This window comes from Sebastes fasciatus, chromosome 13 (genome assembly GCF_043250625.1).
Source record: "Sebastes fasciatus isolate fSebFas1 chromosome 13, fSebFas1.pri, whole genome shotgun sequence".
NCBI classification, from domain to species: domain Eukaryota; kingdom Metazoa; phylum Chordata; class Actinopteri; order Perciformes; family Sebastidae; genus Sebastes; species Sebastes fasciatus.
Genome location: NC_133807.1, coordinates 15930048 through 15946328, shown reverse-complemented (window position 1 = coordinate 15946328; position 16281 = coordinate 15930048). Strand labels below are relative to the sequence as shown.

The following is a 16281-nucleotide window of genomic DNA, read 5'->3' as shown; positions in this document are numbered from 1 at the left end:
TAATATTTGAACGACCTGGATGAAAGAAGAAGTAATGATGATGTAGCTCCATCTGCTGGACAAACAGCCACACAAACAGATTCACTATAAACCTGTTTAATGTACAACAAGTAGATTCTACCATCAATATAAAGTCATTAAATTATACATACAGTCATTAAAAAAACACTGTGATTATAGATATGTTCAAGCTAAATACAATATACTGTACAATTTCAAAGTATTCATAAGTTAATTTTAAAACTTGACAGGATCTTTTAGCTATATTTTACCCCTGCTTTATCACTTTATTTACAACAATTAAATAGGGAGGGGGGTTGGGGGGCATATTTGTAAAATGAGTCAAGATTTTGACTCATTTTATTAATTTTGAGTCTTGTTTTAGTTATTTTGCATCTCTGTTGTAATTTTGATTCTCATTTTAGTCGTTTTGAGTCTCGTTTTAGTCATTTTGAGTCTTGTTTTAGTCGTTTTGAGTCTCGTTTTAGTAATTTTGAGTCTCGTTTTAGTCGTTATGCATAACTTTTGTTTGTTTTGCATCTCTTTGTAGTCATTTTGAGTCTCATTTTGAGTCTTGCTTTAATAATTTTGAGTCTCATTTTAGTCGTTTTGAGTCTCGTTTTAGTCGTTTTGCATCTTTGTCATCATTTTGAGTCTCAATTTAGTCGTTTTGCATCTCTTTATAGTCATTTTGAGTCTCATTTCATTCATTTGAGTCTCATTTTAGTTGTTTTGCGTATCTGTGGAACTTTTAGTCTTATTTTAGTCATTTTGAGTCCCGCTGTTGTCGTTTTGCGTTTCTTTGTGGTCATTTTGCATCTCTTTTTAGTTGTGTTTTGTCTCTTCGTGGTTGATATACATGTTTTTTGTGCATTTCGTTCCCACAATAAATGTTATCAGGGGCCCTGGAACTGTACCCAGTAGGCCTGTTCAGTAATCCATCCAAGCCAACTTCCTTTCACCCTCTGACTCTGGTAGAGGGCAACAGAAGCAGCCAATCAGATTCCAGGGGTCCCATGCCCCCTGGGCCTTGCCCTGCAGCAGATGTTTGTCAGTACGACTGTCAGCCCCTGAAGTCGGTGCAGTAGTGTGTGCAGTTTGCAGAAGTAATGTGAAGACGAAGCCACAAATAGTTCCCTTTTTCTTTTTTTTACATTTTAAAAGGTATCAGTTCCTAATTTCTGTGAAATGCTTTGTGATTCTGTTTTGTTTTTCTTTTTCCTGAACAGTCTCCGTCATAAATTCATTCATATCTTGTGTTTCAGTCCTGTTAAGAAATGTTGTTAATGACTTTCCTCTTTCGTAGAGACACCAGGTCATAAAACGGGTCTTTGGTGATGCTCGCTCTGAAAGAGAAGATTAAGATTCAGTTAGAAACTGAGATCATCGAAAGTAGTAGTAGAATTTTCATATTTACTTTTTCATTTAATCATGTAATGCTGAGTCTATAACGTGTCTAAAAATACTGAAAAATATTTTTTCATCAGCCGTATCTGTACTGTGTTTACTTCACAAATATTAGCATGCCAACAAGCTAAACTAAGATGGTAAATATTGTACCTGCTTAGCATTGTCACTCTGAGCATGCTAGCGTTAGCATTTGGCTTAAAGCATCCCCTGTGCCTTAGTACAGCCTCACAGAGATCCATATCAATCTCATGTCTGTTTGTTCAATATAGCTGGGTTTCCACCAAAAGTTCCCAGGACTTTTAGTCCCTGGAACTACTTGTCAAGGAACTAAAGGGTTCTAACTTCACTTCAAATGTTATCAAACAAAGACAAATGTTCTCCCCTCGTCCTAAAATGGATCTAACATAATTTAGACCCTGGTCTTTGCGGTCAAAATGCAAAGAGTTCCTCAAAAGGTTCTTAGTTCCAGGGGAAAGTTACTGCGGTTGAAATGGGGTTTATGAAGCTACAGCCAGCAGGCAGTCAGCTTATCTTAGCATAAAGACTGGAAACAGGGGGAAACAGCAAGCCAGGCTCCGTCCAAAGGTAACCATATCGGCATATCAACACCTTTAATGCTCACCAATTAGCACGTTTTTATCAGGTTTGTTTAATATGGTCAAAACCTGACGTGTAAAAATGTAAATCAGACTATTTCTTGGCTCTGAGCTGTTGTCGGGCAACCAGCTCAAGCTCCAAGCCAAGAAAGAGTTCGGTACATAACCAGCCTGTAATGTGAAGGTTTGGAGATCAGACGCTTTCATCCTGATCATCTTTGTTGCTTGTTTTAACTTTTTTTGTGATCACATGTTTAACATCTCAAACACTGAAGACACATGGCCTCCCATGTGTTCTCCACAGCATCAACGGTTCTCACCTGATCGCATCTATCCAGGCGTCCCGTTCTTCTGCAGTGGCTGCACTGAGCTTATAGGACTGGTGTTTACCCTGCACCACTCTGCCTTTGTTCTCCGTCTTGCAGGCCTTGATCTTTTGTCCTTTCGAGTTATATAACTCCAGAGAATACTGTTCAAACACACATAGACACACATGTGGCACTGTTACTGTGTGCGTATGCTTTCTGTTTATTTCAGTCTGATAGCCTCGTGATTCACTGTTTGTGCTAGAAATTCATTTAGCAGCTGCTGTGTGATACATTAAGTTGTGTGGCAGCAGATAATGTGTGCGAGGAAACTCAACACAACAAAAGAAGAATATACCCTACCGATTTGCCTGAGTCTTGTAGATTCCTGACACACAGATTCTCCAGAGGAATAATCCCGATCGGGTCTTTATCCTGCAGGAGGAGGAGGAGGATATTAAAGACAGATGTAACCTTTCGACCACCAGTAGGATGACATTTACATATTGACTCCAATGTTTTTTAGCAGCAGAAAGATTCTTACTGTGGTGTATTCAAAGTAGTACAAGCAGCTGTCTGTCAAAATGAACCACCTCCTCTTCCAGGTTTTAACTCGACCACCTTCAACAAAGACAACAAACATTTAGGAAAACAAGGTTTCGTTTGGATTATTTTCTGTGTGCTACAAAACATCATCATCATCTCACCCATTTTAAGAAGCCAGCCTTCTCTGTCTGGATTAAAAAATGTCAGTGTGAGGTCGTTCCCATCATCCACTGGGATTTTGAACGGCTCACTGCGGATGCTCGCGTACAGTTTCTGGAAGAAAACGTCAACATCAAATTTAGAATATTTTAGTTTTCAAAAGTCTGATTTTCTTTAAAATTGATTTAGACAGTAGTGGAAGAAAAACAGGAAAAATACCACAATGGGAAAGCCCTGCATTGAAAGGTTATCTTAAACGTTACCAGATGGTAAAGGTTAAAAGATAAAAGAACCCATTGTGACGAACATTCATTGTCAGAATGAAAATCCAGAAGATTGGAGATAATGAAAGAATAAAAATCCCCCAAAACGGTCTTTCCTTAGATAATGTCTACAATGCATTGCATAATCAGGCTAAAATATTTTACAGAGCCTAGTAGTTATTTTCCTGTTCAATGTTAGGTGTCTATAAAAAGAGTAAAAAATGCAATCAAAATACAAATACTCAATTAAAGAACCTCTAAATTTTGCTTAACCCTCCTGTTGTCTTAAGGCTCAAAAACGACCTGTTCATGTGTACAACAACTAATAAACAGGCTTAATTAATTGTTTTCAGTATGAAATTTGATGATTTTTCCAGGGATAAATCTATTATTTTATTGTCAATTGAAAATGTTTAATTGTCAAATAATTAATCGCAATAATTTGCATGATTGTCCGTAGTTAATCACTATTTATCGCAAATTAATGGCACATTTTTTTATCTTTTCAAAATGTACCTTAAAGGAAGATTTGTCAAGTATCTAATACTCTTAATAACATGCGAGTGGGCAAATATGCTTGCTTTATGCAAATGTATGTATATATTTATTATTGGAAATCAATTAACAACACAAAACTATGACAAATATTGTCCAGAAACCCTCACAGGTACTGCATTTAGCATAAAAAATATGCTCAATCACAACATGGCAAACAGCTGTCAGTGTGTCAGTGTGCTGACTTGACTATGACTTGCCTCAAACTGCATGTGATTATCATAAAGTGGGCATGTGTGTAAAGGGGAGACTCGTGGGTACCCATAGAATCCATTTTCATTCACAAGTCTTGAGGTCAGAGGTCAAGGGACCCCTTTGAAAATGGCCATGACCGTTCTTCCTTGACAAAATTTAGCGCAAGTTTGGAGCGTTATCTAGCCCCCCGCTCGACAAGCTAGTATGACATGGTACCAATGGATTCCTTAGGTTTTATAGTTTCATATGATGCCAGTATCTTCACTCTAGCTTTAAAACTGAGCCCGCTACTTTCATCTTGCACCATCATCAGGTCAAAATGTTAATAAAATACTTTGGTTTATGACTAAAAACTAATGACATTCCCATCAGCCTGTACTTTGTGTTTAGTGCTAATTAGCAAATGATTGCAGTATTTTTGATACTGTATTTAGTTTAGTTTAGTGACAAACATGAGTTTATAATGATGTTGTTAAAAGGACATTATTAAGACACTGGTATTGGTATTAGCAGCAGACCGTGAGCAGCTCGGTAGGCAGGTCCTCCCCGTTGTTGATTCCTCTGTTCATGGTAACAAATCGCTGCAGATTGGGTTTTTCTTTCACGTTGGGGTTGTGGAGACTCGTGTTGAGCATGATGATGGCAAAAGACAGGATGTAGCAGGTGTCTGTTACACACAAAAATACACACACACACACACAGAATGCAGAAAACCACTGTTAGTTTTCTTCAGTTACGCATCGTTATCACTGCTTCTCGTACTACAACGGCGTAAAACTCTGAATTTCCAAAATTAAAGTCGTAAATTTATCAGAAAAAACTCAGATATTGTATACTCAGAAATTATGCAAAACCATGGTAATGCCAGCCGCCATCTGAATTTCACTGCGCCTTAAGTCATAAAAAAGTGACACTATGGTAAGAATGGCCTCTGAGCGAAGCACAGGTCCTGAAAAATACATAAACTGTATGTGTTTTCTTTCATGTTTGTTTCTGTGTTCTTTTATGAACATAAAGATGACATTGGTATGCATTGTAATTTATCCTCATGTTAGACCTGTTGTACCTTTTATTTTGCCAACAGGTTATCAGATAAATCCTAAAGATTGTTGTTTCCAATGTCCTCTCTGACGGACTGCCTCTGAGTTTGGTGAAGGCACTGAAAGATACACATTTCTTTCATGTTCTTTTTGTTTTCTTTTATGAACATGAATAAATAGTTAATATATAATATATTTTGCACTTGGCGGCTCACGTTACCACAGTGTTTAATGATAGCATCTGTAGTGTGATGAGGTTGATCCAACTGTGCAAAGCGATGTGATTCCTTAACAAAAAAAAAAAAAAAAATTCTGAGTTTTTTTTTTGTGTTTTTTTTTGTGTTTTTTCTTGTAGATTTGCAATTTTTTTTTTGTAAATTTACCAATTTAATCTTGTGAATTTATGATTTCATAATCTCAGAGAATATTCTAGTTATTTTCTCGTGAATTACCACTTTAATCTCACAGAATGTCAGAGTTTTTTTCTCATAAATTCTGAATTTCTTTCTCAGAAAAATACCCACCTCAACCCGGCTATGTATTTATTTATTTATTTTTAACCTACAATGGCCCTAATACGGCGTTGTACTACTTCAGCTCTATAAATTGCACCCATTAAAACTAATAGGTTTCTGTGAATGCGGCCAGAGTAAAACCACTTATACTGAACAATCTATTTACTGTGATCAGTGAGAGAGAGATGAGATGTAACTGTGGCTTCACTCGTGTGTTGTGGAAAGGAAAAAAAACACATTTACACTGGTAGACTTTTAGAGGGTTATTTTTTCAATCTATTAAATTAATGAAACAGAAATGAAACTTTTTAATTGGACTGTCTGAGCGGGTGAGTCAGGCGAGACAGAGCAGGGTCTTTGTTGTTAGTACCTGTGGATTGGAAGACCCCTGGGTTACAGTCGCAGTAGCGAGTTGCAAACGCCTCCATCATCCTGTCAATCTTCTGAGCTTCTCCCGGGAGACGAAAGCTCCACAGAAACTGCCTGCAAGACGGCAGGGGTGTCAAAAAACACACACGCAATGTCAAACAGATACTGGTAAGAAGTAGGAGGATTTCTACATCATCAGAAAAACAAGACTAAAGGTAGAAACTGCTGCAACGACTTTAGAAGCTATACAAACCTCAGCGCCTGCACCAGATTCAGGTCTGAGAATTCATGCAGGCCCACAAACGCTTTCAGTGTCTGCAGATGCATTTCCTCCCTGTGTGAAAGCCAAGAGAGTAACAACATTCGTGTGAGATACATTATAAAGCTAAAGATCAATATATGAACTCTTTCAGCACAGAAGTGTGGGAAAGAAAAAGAGAAAGAGAAAATGACATAAAGCTGTTGTGTAGCGTGTTAACCGAGGCTTATTTACAGACTAAACACTGAGCCTAACGTGATTCAATCAAATATGTATAGAAGTCTGGATAAGTAATATCCGGCCAATGTGTTGGGGAAAGACCGAAGGGTCCAAGTTACATCCACATGTTTCTCCCAGGTCACTTGTGTGCGTACTGTACCTTTCTCCCAAGAAGTTGCCGATGGCGGTCTTGTTCAGTCCCTCCTCTTTGTAAAGAAACTCAGCCACCGACTCTGCTCGCCATTCCAGCAGGTCATTTTCAACTAGGTAATGGACACCCTGAAGGAAGGAGGGGTGGGAAGTCAGGTTGTATGAAAAGTATTTAGAAGTAATGTCCATGTTTACACACAGACACATGTGTTTTTTGTGGTGTAGCGTGGTCGTTCAGGGCGCAATCTGCCACATTTGGCTTTGTTTAAATGTCCAGTCATCAGAGGGTTTTATATGTTTCATATTTTGTGTGTTTCGACTTCCAGTAAAGGAAATAAGTACCACGGCATGCAAGCTTTCACGTAAAACGTTGGCCAAAGTGTTTAAATTCTTATCAGTGCTGCTAACGCTGATAAGCAAGAAAGTTTTTCTTCTTCTTTTTTTGAGTCACTGTCGTCATTACTCGCCAGAGAAAGAAGATGAGAAAGGTTAAATGAATATTGCACACTTTAATCTCTAAATCTTACAGGATGTTCAGAGCCAAATCTTCACAGTATGATCCTTTCAATTGAGTGTGTACTCCTGCTGAATGCTTCTTCAAATCAATTACACTTAAAGACCCCTTTAACCCCAACCAGTCTGAAAACTTCTCATCCTCCCACTCGTACATGTCTTAAGGCCTGAGCTCAGAGCGGTCACAGGCCGAGGGACTGAGCTTTTCAACCGAGGAGACAGAGAGGAAGCAACGAAAAGACGTAGGTCGCTGTGGTGAAGTGGCGCTTCTGCACCACTTCAGGGAACAGGATGTGGTTTTTCTCGCTATTCAGTCATCCTCTGCGACTGTGCACAGTTTGCATTTCTGCACATCTCACACACACACACACATACACAGACACACAGACACATCACTCAAATCCACATCCGCTCTGTGTGGAGTTATATTCGCTGTCATTTGGTAGTTGACCTTCAGATCCAGAGAAAACTGAAGTGAGTGAAAGTATGCTTTCACCTACTGTATCTTTACTGAGACTTGAATGTTTCCACTTAGTGTTGAATGAAAGGGCATGGAGCATGGCATAACCAAAGATTATGCCATGATATCTCTTTGAAAGTACTCTGTTCAGGTACACAGGTGACCAAAGTGTTGAGTGTTGGTCAGGTTAGGCTGCATAAACACATATATACGAGTCATATTTACATACAGCTAAAATGTCAAATAACTAAAATGCCCTGCATGTTAAAGGTTTGCGACAACAACTTATATCTTCAGAGCAAGAAATCAACCGGATCTTTAACCATTAAATCCTCTTTTTCCTGTTTATATGTAAAAATACTATATAAACTCACCTTTTTGGGGTCCATGTTGAATTTCTTTTTCCCGCGTAAGAATCTCCTGTTTCTCACATCAGTTTTACTGCAATAGAAGACAACAATTTCCATTATAAATCAACATATATACTTTTCATATAATGAGTTGTTTTTTTCAATAAAAATTTAAATGAACAAATAAAAAATGTATCAAAAAGGAAGAGAAAAAGAGGAGGTCGATTTACTTGAATATAATATCTATATAGCTACTTTATCCCATATAAACTGTGTTTTTTGCTTAGTAATATATTTGTAAATGTGTACACTGCATTCTGGATCGGGAAAATACAGCATTAACTTATTACAGATTTGATATATTTATATTTATATATTTATATGCACGCAGAAACGTCAAATTCAAAACCTTCACAAGTTACTGAGGCCCAAAATGAGCTCAGAGTAATTATTTTACCTGGCCAACAGTTTAAAATCCAAATTATTCAATCACCAATGCTATGAAATAAAGAAAAACAGCAAATTCTCAAATTTAAGAGGTTTGAACCAGAAGTTATTTGGTATTTTGACTTAATAAAGATGACTTAATGTTTAATCAACTATCAAATATATCAAAATGGTCATCAATTCATTTTCTGTCAATCAATAAATTGCTAAAACAAACTCTTCAGAGCATTTTCACCATGATTCGTGAGCGTTTCACCTATTTTAATATGGTGGGTGTTGAGGGTGTTGGGGTGGGGAACTGAGAAACTGTGGCTGTCATGCCAATAACACCATGAAATGCAGTGTCATACCACTGACATGTTAATATCACCTTCTGAAAGCCGTGACAAAAGCAACAGGAAGTCCAAATGTGTCTATAATAGATAGCCACATGCACACATTCTCAAAATGTCACACGACTTTCTCTACAATTTCTGTCACAGTGCTCAGTAACTGGGTTTTATTACGCTCAGAACTGCAGTACGACTCCTTAATAAATCGAGACATCAGAGATGACCACCCAGGGGTTAATTGTGGAAAGTGTGTGCATAGCCCAACTAATTAAAAAAATATATATAATTACAATTTGATCACTCTGTGCAATAATTACATGATGCTGTGCAATGATTATATAATTATCTGACGGACACTTTGTGCAATAATCTGGCAAAACTGTCATCTCATCAATATACATATTGTATTTTTATATTTTATATTGTATTATCTTTTATATTTTTTATATTTATATTGCACTATCTCTTTTTTATTGTATTATCTTTTCATTAGCACCTATGGGATTGTCACAATCTAATTTCGTTGTACTACACAATGACAATAAAGGGCTTGAATCTTGAATCTTGAATGGATAAACAGTTGAACTAGTTACTGTAGCTGAAGATGTTAATGGGTAAACAGTTGAACTAGTTACTGTAGCTGAAGATGTTAATGGATAAACAGTTGAACTAGTTACTGTAGCTGAAGATGTTAATGGGTAAACAGTTGAAATAGTTACTGTAGCTGAAGATGTTAATGGGTAAACAGTTGAACTAGTTACTGTAGCTGAAGGTGTTAATGGGTAAACAGTTGAACTAGTTACTGTAGCTGAAGATGTTAATGGGTAAACAGTTGAACTAGTTACTGTAGCTGAAGATGTTAATGGGTAAACAGTTGAAATAGTTACTGTAGCTGAAGATGTTAAAGGGTAAACAGTTGAACTAGTTACTGTAGCTGAAGGTGTTAATGGGTAAACAGTTGAACTAGTTACTGTAGCTGAAGGTGTTAATGGGTAAACAGTTGCAATAGTTAGCTAAAGACACTGGTTAAACAGTTGAAGTAAATTAGTTAGCTGAAGGTATACTAATGGGTAAACAGTTGAAATAGTTAGTTATTTGGATAAACAGTTGAAAGGCTTAACTAAAAGAAATGGATTAACAGTTATAATGATAGTTAACTAATGGGTAAACAGTTGAAACAGTTTAAAATAATAGATAAACGGTTGAATTGGTGCCATGGACTTGAATTCATCTGACAGACTGTGGGTAGCCTACAAAAAAGGCTGAGAACCGCCGCTGTGAGGCATTTTCATCAAATGGTTTAAAAGCATCAGAGCATCAGGGTGAAAGGTTTGAGTAGCAGAGGCAGCATCTATTGGGAATTATTTTGACTTCTGACTCAAATAAAAATCACAATAAAGCTGCTCGTAGCCTATGACTTTGTCAAAGTGAGCATTACGTGGGGAGTGGGAGTCTGCTATAGTGTCACTTAAGAGGGGAAGATGCCGCGCTGACTCATAAGAGCTGCTTTAAAAAAAAATTGCTCAAACTCACTTCTGTTCCTTCATTTCAGGGCTGTGGATTTCTGGCATGACGTGATTGATCTCCAGCCTCAGCTTCTGAGAGAGGGAGGTGAGAAAGAGAGTGGTGATGTTAGCTTTGTACCAAGGTTTGTCATTACATCACAGAAACCTCTGGTATGGTGACTCAGGGCCTATTGGTCCCAACACAAAAAATAACCTTCAAATCCTTCACGTCAATTAAAAGTTGGTGAACTAAACGCCTTTGTGTGCTGTGAAAAGCTCTGCTGAGGAGCGAAGAGTGGGTGGAGAAAGAGAAATTTGTGATTTTATTGTAAGACCTTGGAGGGATGTATTATAGTACCTGAATGTCATCCAGCAGATCAAACTTGTGAATCTTGATGGTGTCGCCCTGCCTCCTGTCTCCTGGGGGGAGTTTTGGTGGAGCTGTGGGGCGACAACAGGCATCAGCACTAAGACAAGTACAGTTCAGGATGGTGGCATATATTGATGAAGCAGTCAGTAGACATGCAGCTCTGTGGACTGTCTTGACAACCTCCCTCACGCCTACGCTCTCTCTCACAGTGCAGCATGCATCACAACTTCATCCTCCACTAGTTAGAGAAGAGGTCAATGAATGAGAGAAGCAAAAGGGCTGAAAATAGCTGTTTCTCTTCCTCTTTTCAATGAATCAGGTTCATTTTGACTGCATTGTGTGCCATTAAAGTACAATTTGTCTGATTTGTAGAAGAAGTGGATGTACAGTCACTCATTGGTTTGTGGACTGCCGTTTTGAAGCCTCGAGTTTTGACCATCTTGGTTTTTGCAACCAGAAATGACACGAGAGGGTGGAGCTAAGTACAAACGAATGCTGAATAAAGCATTTCTAGGTGACCAAAAATGTTATAATTAACTTTCATGAACTGAAAACACACTGTGAAAAGAGTTAAAGTTGTAAGTTGTAACTCCCAGACCAGACAACGCCGTGGTAGCGACCTGTCAATCACGACCTAAAGCATACCCTGCTTTATGGTCTATTTGACTCTAAATGGGACCAGAATTTACTAAATGAACATCATGCTGTATTGAAGAAGACTTGAAACTAGCGATTGAAACCATAAACTCATGTTTACAATGTTTACTGAGGTAATAAATCAAGTGAGAAGTAGGCTCATTTTCTCATTGACTTCTATACAACCAGACTTCTTTTTGCAACCAGAGGAGTCGCCCCCTGCTGGCTGTTAGAAAGAATACAAGTTTAAGGCACTTCAGCATTGGCTTCACTTTTTAAACCCCGAAGTTGCCCACTACAGGAAGATTATCGTGTATCACAGGTCTCAAATGATACAAAAGTTGAATAACAGAACTATCAAATATGTGTAGTTTTTGAAAAAAACATTTCCACATAAAAGCAAAACATACAAGAACATACTTTAGTCAACATCACTGAAAAGTTTGTAACCCACAAAATGTAAATTAGCAGCAGTTTAAATGAGTTCTAGACAACACACCACAAATGATTTGATTAATACTTTAAATCATCTCACACAATTTGTTTTTGAGCAGCAGCTTTCCATAATAATATAAAGTATTGATTAAAAAGAATAATAATAGCGTACCTTTCCCCCAGAGGAAGCTGTCTTTTCTGCGTATAGCCATGTTGTTGATGGTGAAGAGACGACTGACAGCTGTACAGGAAACAAAACTGAGTGTCAGGGTGAAAAAAGGGCCGGCGCTGCCATTCTGTGACAAAGAAGAGACTCCGAGGTCTCAACATCTCTCTTACTAAATATCTTGTGACGTACACGACAAAATTTTGACATGTCTGTTTATGTGCGTGTGGACATTTCTTTAGAAAAGAGATTTCATTCATACCCTATACGCAACACCACCACTACTATTATTACACATACTAGCTCTACAAAAACAACTACTAGTACTGTACTACTATTACTATAAATAAAATTAAGTGCCTCGTAAAAAAAATATAAAATATTACAAATATGAACAAAAAAAAGGAGCCATATTTTATTTTCTACTTAAAATTAGGTAGTATGTGTAAAGTTTATTCACCATTTTCCCAATGTGATGCAATCACATTGTACTGTTTTACCACAGTGGTCTGATTATATTGTTACTACAGTGATGACACAGTACATCTGTACTGGTAAAATGTACCTTGTTCTGTATGGTAGGGACCAAATAACCATGTACTCTGTTTCTTAAGACGTGGTGTCAAACATGACTTCTTCAACAGGAAGGAAACGACTTGAACAGAGCGGGGCTTCGTTCATTTCTAAATATGAGGCCCCACCTAGTGGGCTTCACATTTCTGAACACCTCAGAGATGTGGTATGTACAAATCATGATGTATTATTACATTTATTTAATGTATTAGGAATGAAGGACAAGCACTGATAGCATTCAGGCACTTTCACTAAACTGCCATTCAGCATGTAGAATAGATACCTTTAAGAAAAAGGCTGGTCCGGCTGTGTTTTGTTGCTTTGTGTTGCTTGCATGGCTAAATGTACCAATGAGTGCATATTGTTGCTGTATTGTTGTGCTTATGTTTTGCTGTTTCCTGGCTTCAGAATGCTTTCTTGTCTCTGTCTTCATGGCATCTTGTTATCCTCTGTTTGTAAAGCTTACATTTAACCATGATCACCTCATTTTCAAAACATCTCGCCAAAGTGACCCTGATGAAGACCTATGTTGGTCGCAATGCATTGGTCATTTTAAACAATTATTGCCATGTAAAATAAAGGCATTTTAATTTTGTTCAAACACTACAGTGCGCCTTGGATTATTTTTGAAGGAGACTTGCATTTTGTACTTTTCTGAGACCATATTCCACCCATGCAATGAGCCCTTCACAAGACTGAATCTCGCCAAAGGACTTGAAAATTAGCCAGCTCGCTAACACTGGCACATTTACAGAAATGTTGATTAATGTGCGTTGTCTCCATACACTGTCCTTACACATAAAATAAATAAATAAAGGACATATTCAGTATTTCTGTTATTGTCAACAAATCCCATGAGAAGAAAACTGACCATCCCATAACCAAAAACCAACAATGTGTTAGTCCGTCTAATGTGTTGCTAATACAACTCTCTAAGCTAATTTACTGTAAATGTTACATTTATTTAAAGGTCACATATCATGCTCATTTTCAGGTTCATACTTGTAGTCTATGTTCCTACTAGAACATGTTTACATACTGTAATGTTCAAAATAAACTTTATTTTCCTCATACTGTCTGCCTGCCTGTATTTACCCTCTGAAATGTTTCAGTGCATTTCAATGGAACCGCAACAGAAATGTGTTGGCTTGGGTTCATGTTTACTTCCTGTCAGCTGATGTCATTCACATACACTGCAGCAGGAAATAAACTGGGACACATTTAGAATGTGTTTTAACATATTGTAGATTTGTGACATCACAAAGTTACAGAAATCCTGACGGCTCGTTTAAATTTACAACTTAAACAAATAATAAATAAAGCACTTCTTTTATGAATGTGCCATGGAATATACATTGAACTCTTTACATATATCACACCCTAAAATGAATAATTAACACCTCACTATGAATATTTATTCATCTCTAACTTGCTTTTGTGTTGCTGCAGCACAAAAATGGCACAAAATGTTCCAGACTATTTCAGTACAGACATGCATATGCCCACCAGAACGATTAAGCCTGACAATGCGTTTGCAGCTGGATTGTTCCAAGTTGACCCTTTTTAATTGGGCCCATTTCCCCTTCTGTCAATCATCTGGAGCATTTGTTATAAGACGAGGTAATCTACCAGCTGCCTGCTCTGTCTGCGATGCTTTAGTTCTCCCGTAATGGCTTCAATCATTATATTCCTTGATTCATAATGAGGAATGTATTGTTGCCAGAATTTCATATTTAAGAGGGTAGCTTGTGATAAGACAGGCTTGCTAGAACATCAACCATAAATGGATTATTGAACAGGCCTACAGGGAAGACGGCCAGGGGTCCAAAGGGTTAGATTTCCCTGCGCCAGAGCCTTTGTTTGAAGTGACTGTTAACATTTGGAAAGTCAATCAAACAGCTACAAAGAGACTAAAAACAACTACAAAGAGACGCAAAATGGCCACAAAGACAAACAAATCAATCAAAAAGACACAAATCGACTGTAAAGAGACAAAACATGACCACAGAGATGCAAACTGACCACAAAGACACTCAAAATTACTACAAAGACACAAATAAACCAAAGACATAAATTGACTGCAAAGACAAAAGGTGACCACAGAGATGCAAAATGAATCCAAGAGTCTCAGAGATGCAAAATGACTGTAAAGAGACACAAGTTGACTGCAAAGAGACACAAGTCAACTGCAAAGAGACAAAACGGACCACAAAGACATGTAAAACATCTGCAAAGTGACACAAATCAACAGTCTGTAACATGTCTGTAGGGGCCGTTGTCTCATAATCTGTCCGTGACATCAACATCCACATAAAGCAAATGTAGCTTCTCTAAGTTCGACGGAAGTGTTGGGAGCATTTGAAAGAGAAGTGAAATTGGTTAGTATGCTGCTTTACTCTCTGTAAGCCTTATATCAGTCAGAGCAAACGTAATTGCCTCCAAAGTGGGCTTCAGTTCAGCAGCTGTTGTGTTGACAGTCACACACATCAGCAGCAAGTCACAAGAAATAAGCATTAACTCTGAACCCGCTGTATAAATCGCAGGTGCACATAGCGAGATGGAGGAGAGGGAAAATTGTCCTTGGTATTGGTGATTATTGAGGTGCCAGCCGTCCCAATTTGTGTCATTTAGAATCTCTCCGCTTTCACAAACAAGTGTACTAAGTGTTTTGATTTGTCATTAGGGTCCAACAATAGCAATTTGCCTTTAACCCTTTCTCTGCCAACACCTGACACATTTGTGAAACTTAAAGCAGGGGTAGGCAGTATATTTTTGGCATCATTGGGCAAAAATTCCATAATAACCTTTCAGCATATTGTAATTCAAGTGTTCTGAGAGATAACTAGACTTCTGCACCTCCTCATGGCTCTGTTTTCAGGCTTTAAATAATCTAATCACAGGTCATTTCATTGAGAGATGATCCTATTGGCTGTGCTCCGGTCATGTGACCAGAACTTGGCGTACCTTCACCAGATTTAACAATGGCGTCGGCGTCACAATCTTTCTCATTTTACAGCTCAACAGTACACTACAAGATGATTCTGAAAACATTTGAGGAGAGAAATAGGCACTACAGTAACAGAATATTGATTCATATTTGATCAGCGCTGCCTAGTTTGACCGTTTGGTCGGAGTTCGCAAGTGATTGACAGCAGCTGGACAGCAGACCTCAGATCAGCTCTGACTGCTTATTTTCCTTCGGTCTGTGAAATCTTGCAGATGACGTTAGGAGCCCCAGAGGACACAGAGGCACATGATTTTTTTCAGGTTACCTGTTTCATGCACCACTATCACGATATTGCAACCGTTTTATAAAAATAACTTTTTTAAATTATATTTGCACCAATCTTGCCTACTTCAGCTTTAATCATAGAAATATCTCTAGGTTTACAACACTCCTCTTTAGCCTCTAATTCAAGGCCCCGGTGTTTTATTCAGTTGCCATAGTAACCTGATGATGCAAATGCTACCTTGTCAAACTAGAGACCTTCAGGTGCAGATCTATTTACAGCAGGATAATGCAGGCAGTGTGCAGATGTCGCAGACGTGACAGGATTTCTTCCATGTACCATTACCGGATTCACTCTCCAGTGTTGGAAAGTACAGATAGTCGCACAAAACATACCAAAAAAGTGTCTTCCAATTATACACAGTATTTTTTGAATTACAATATGCTGAAAGGTTATTATGGAATTTTTGCCCAATGATGCCAAAAACATTGTGCCTACTGCAGGTTTAAGGGATTCTCAAAATGCAGTCTGAAGAAAGAGGTCATAACAGGTGAACACAGGTGAATGGGTTGATGCGATGCCTGGTTACCTGCTAGTGGGAATACCAGTAGCAACACCGGCTCACTCCTCGGGGAGTGCTTGTATCTGCTGCTGGGTGCACTTCAGTATCATGGGTAGATGGT

The 16281-nt window shown here is 38.1% G+C and overlaps 1 protein-coding gene across 1 annotated transcript; it reads right to left on the bottom strand.

The window, feature by feature from the left end:
- Nucleotides 1–822: 822 nt before the first annotated feature.
- Nucleotides 823–11951, bottom strand: LOC141780541 (cytohesin-2-like). The gene is made up of 13 exons (XM_074655806.1): nt 11802–11951; nt 10547–10629; nt 10217–10281; nt 7929–7995; nt 6592–6710; nt 6207–6287; nt 5955–6067; nt 4548–4696; nt 3019–3130; nt 2856–2932; nt 2675–2746; nt 2327–2475; nt 823–1346 (listed from the first exon to the last, which is right to left on the bottom strand). Exons 1-13 carry the CDS (start codon nt 11839–11841, stop codon nt 1271–1273), a joined length of 1203 nt encoding a protein of 400 aa, XP_074511907.1. The 5' UTR covers nt 11842–11951; the 3' UTR covers nt 823–1270.
- Nucleotides 11952–16281: the final 4330 nt, after the last annotated feature.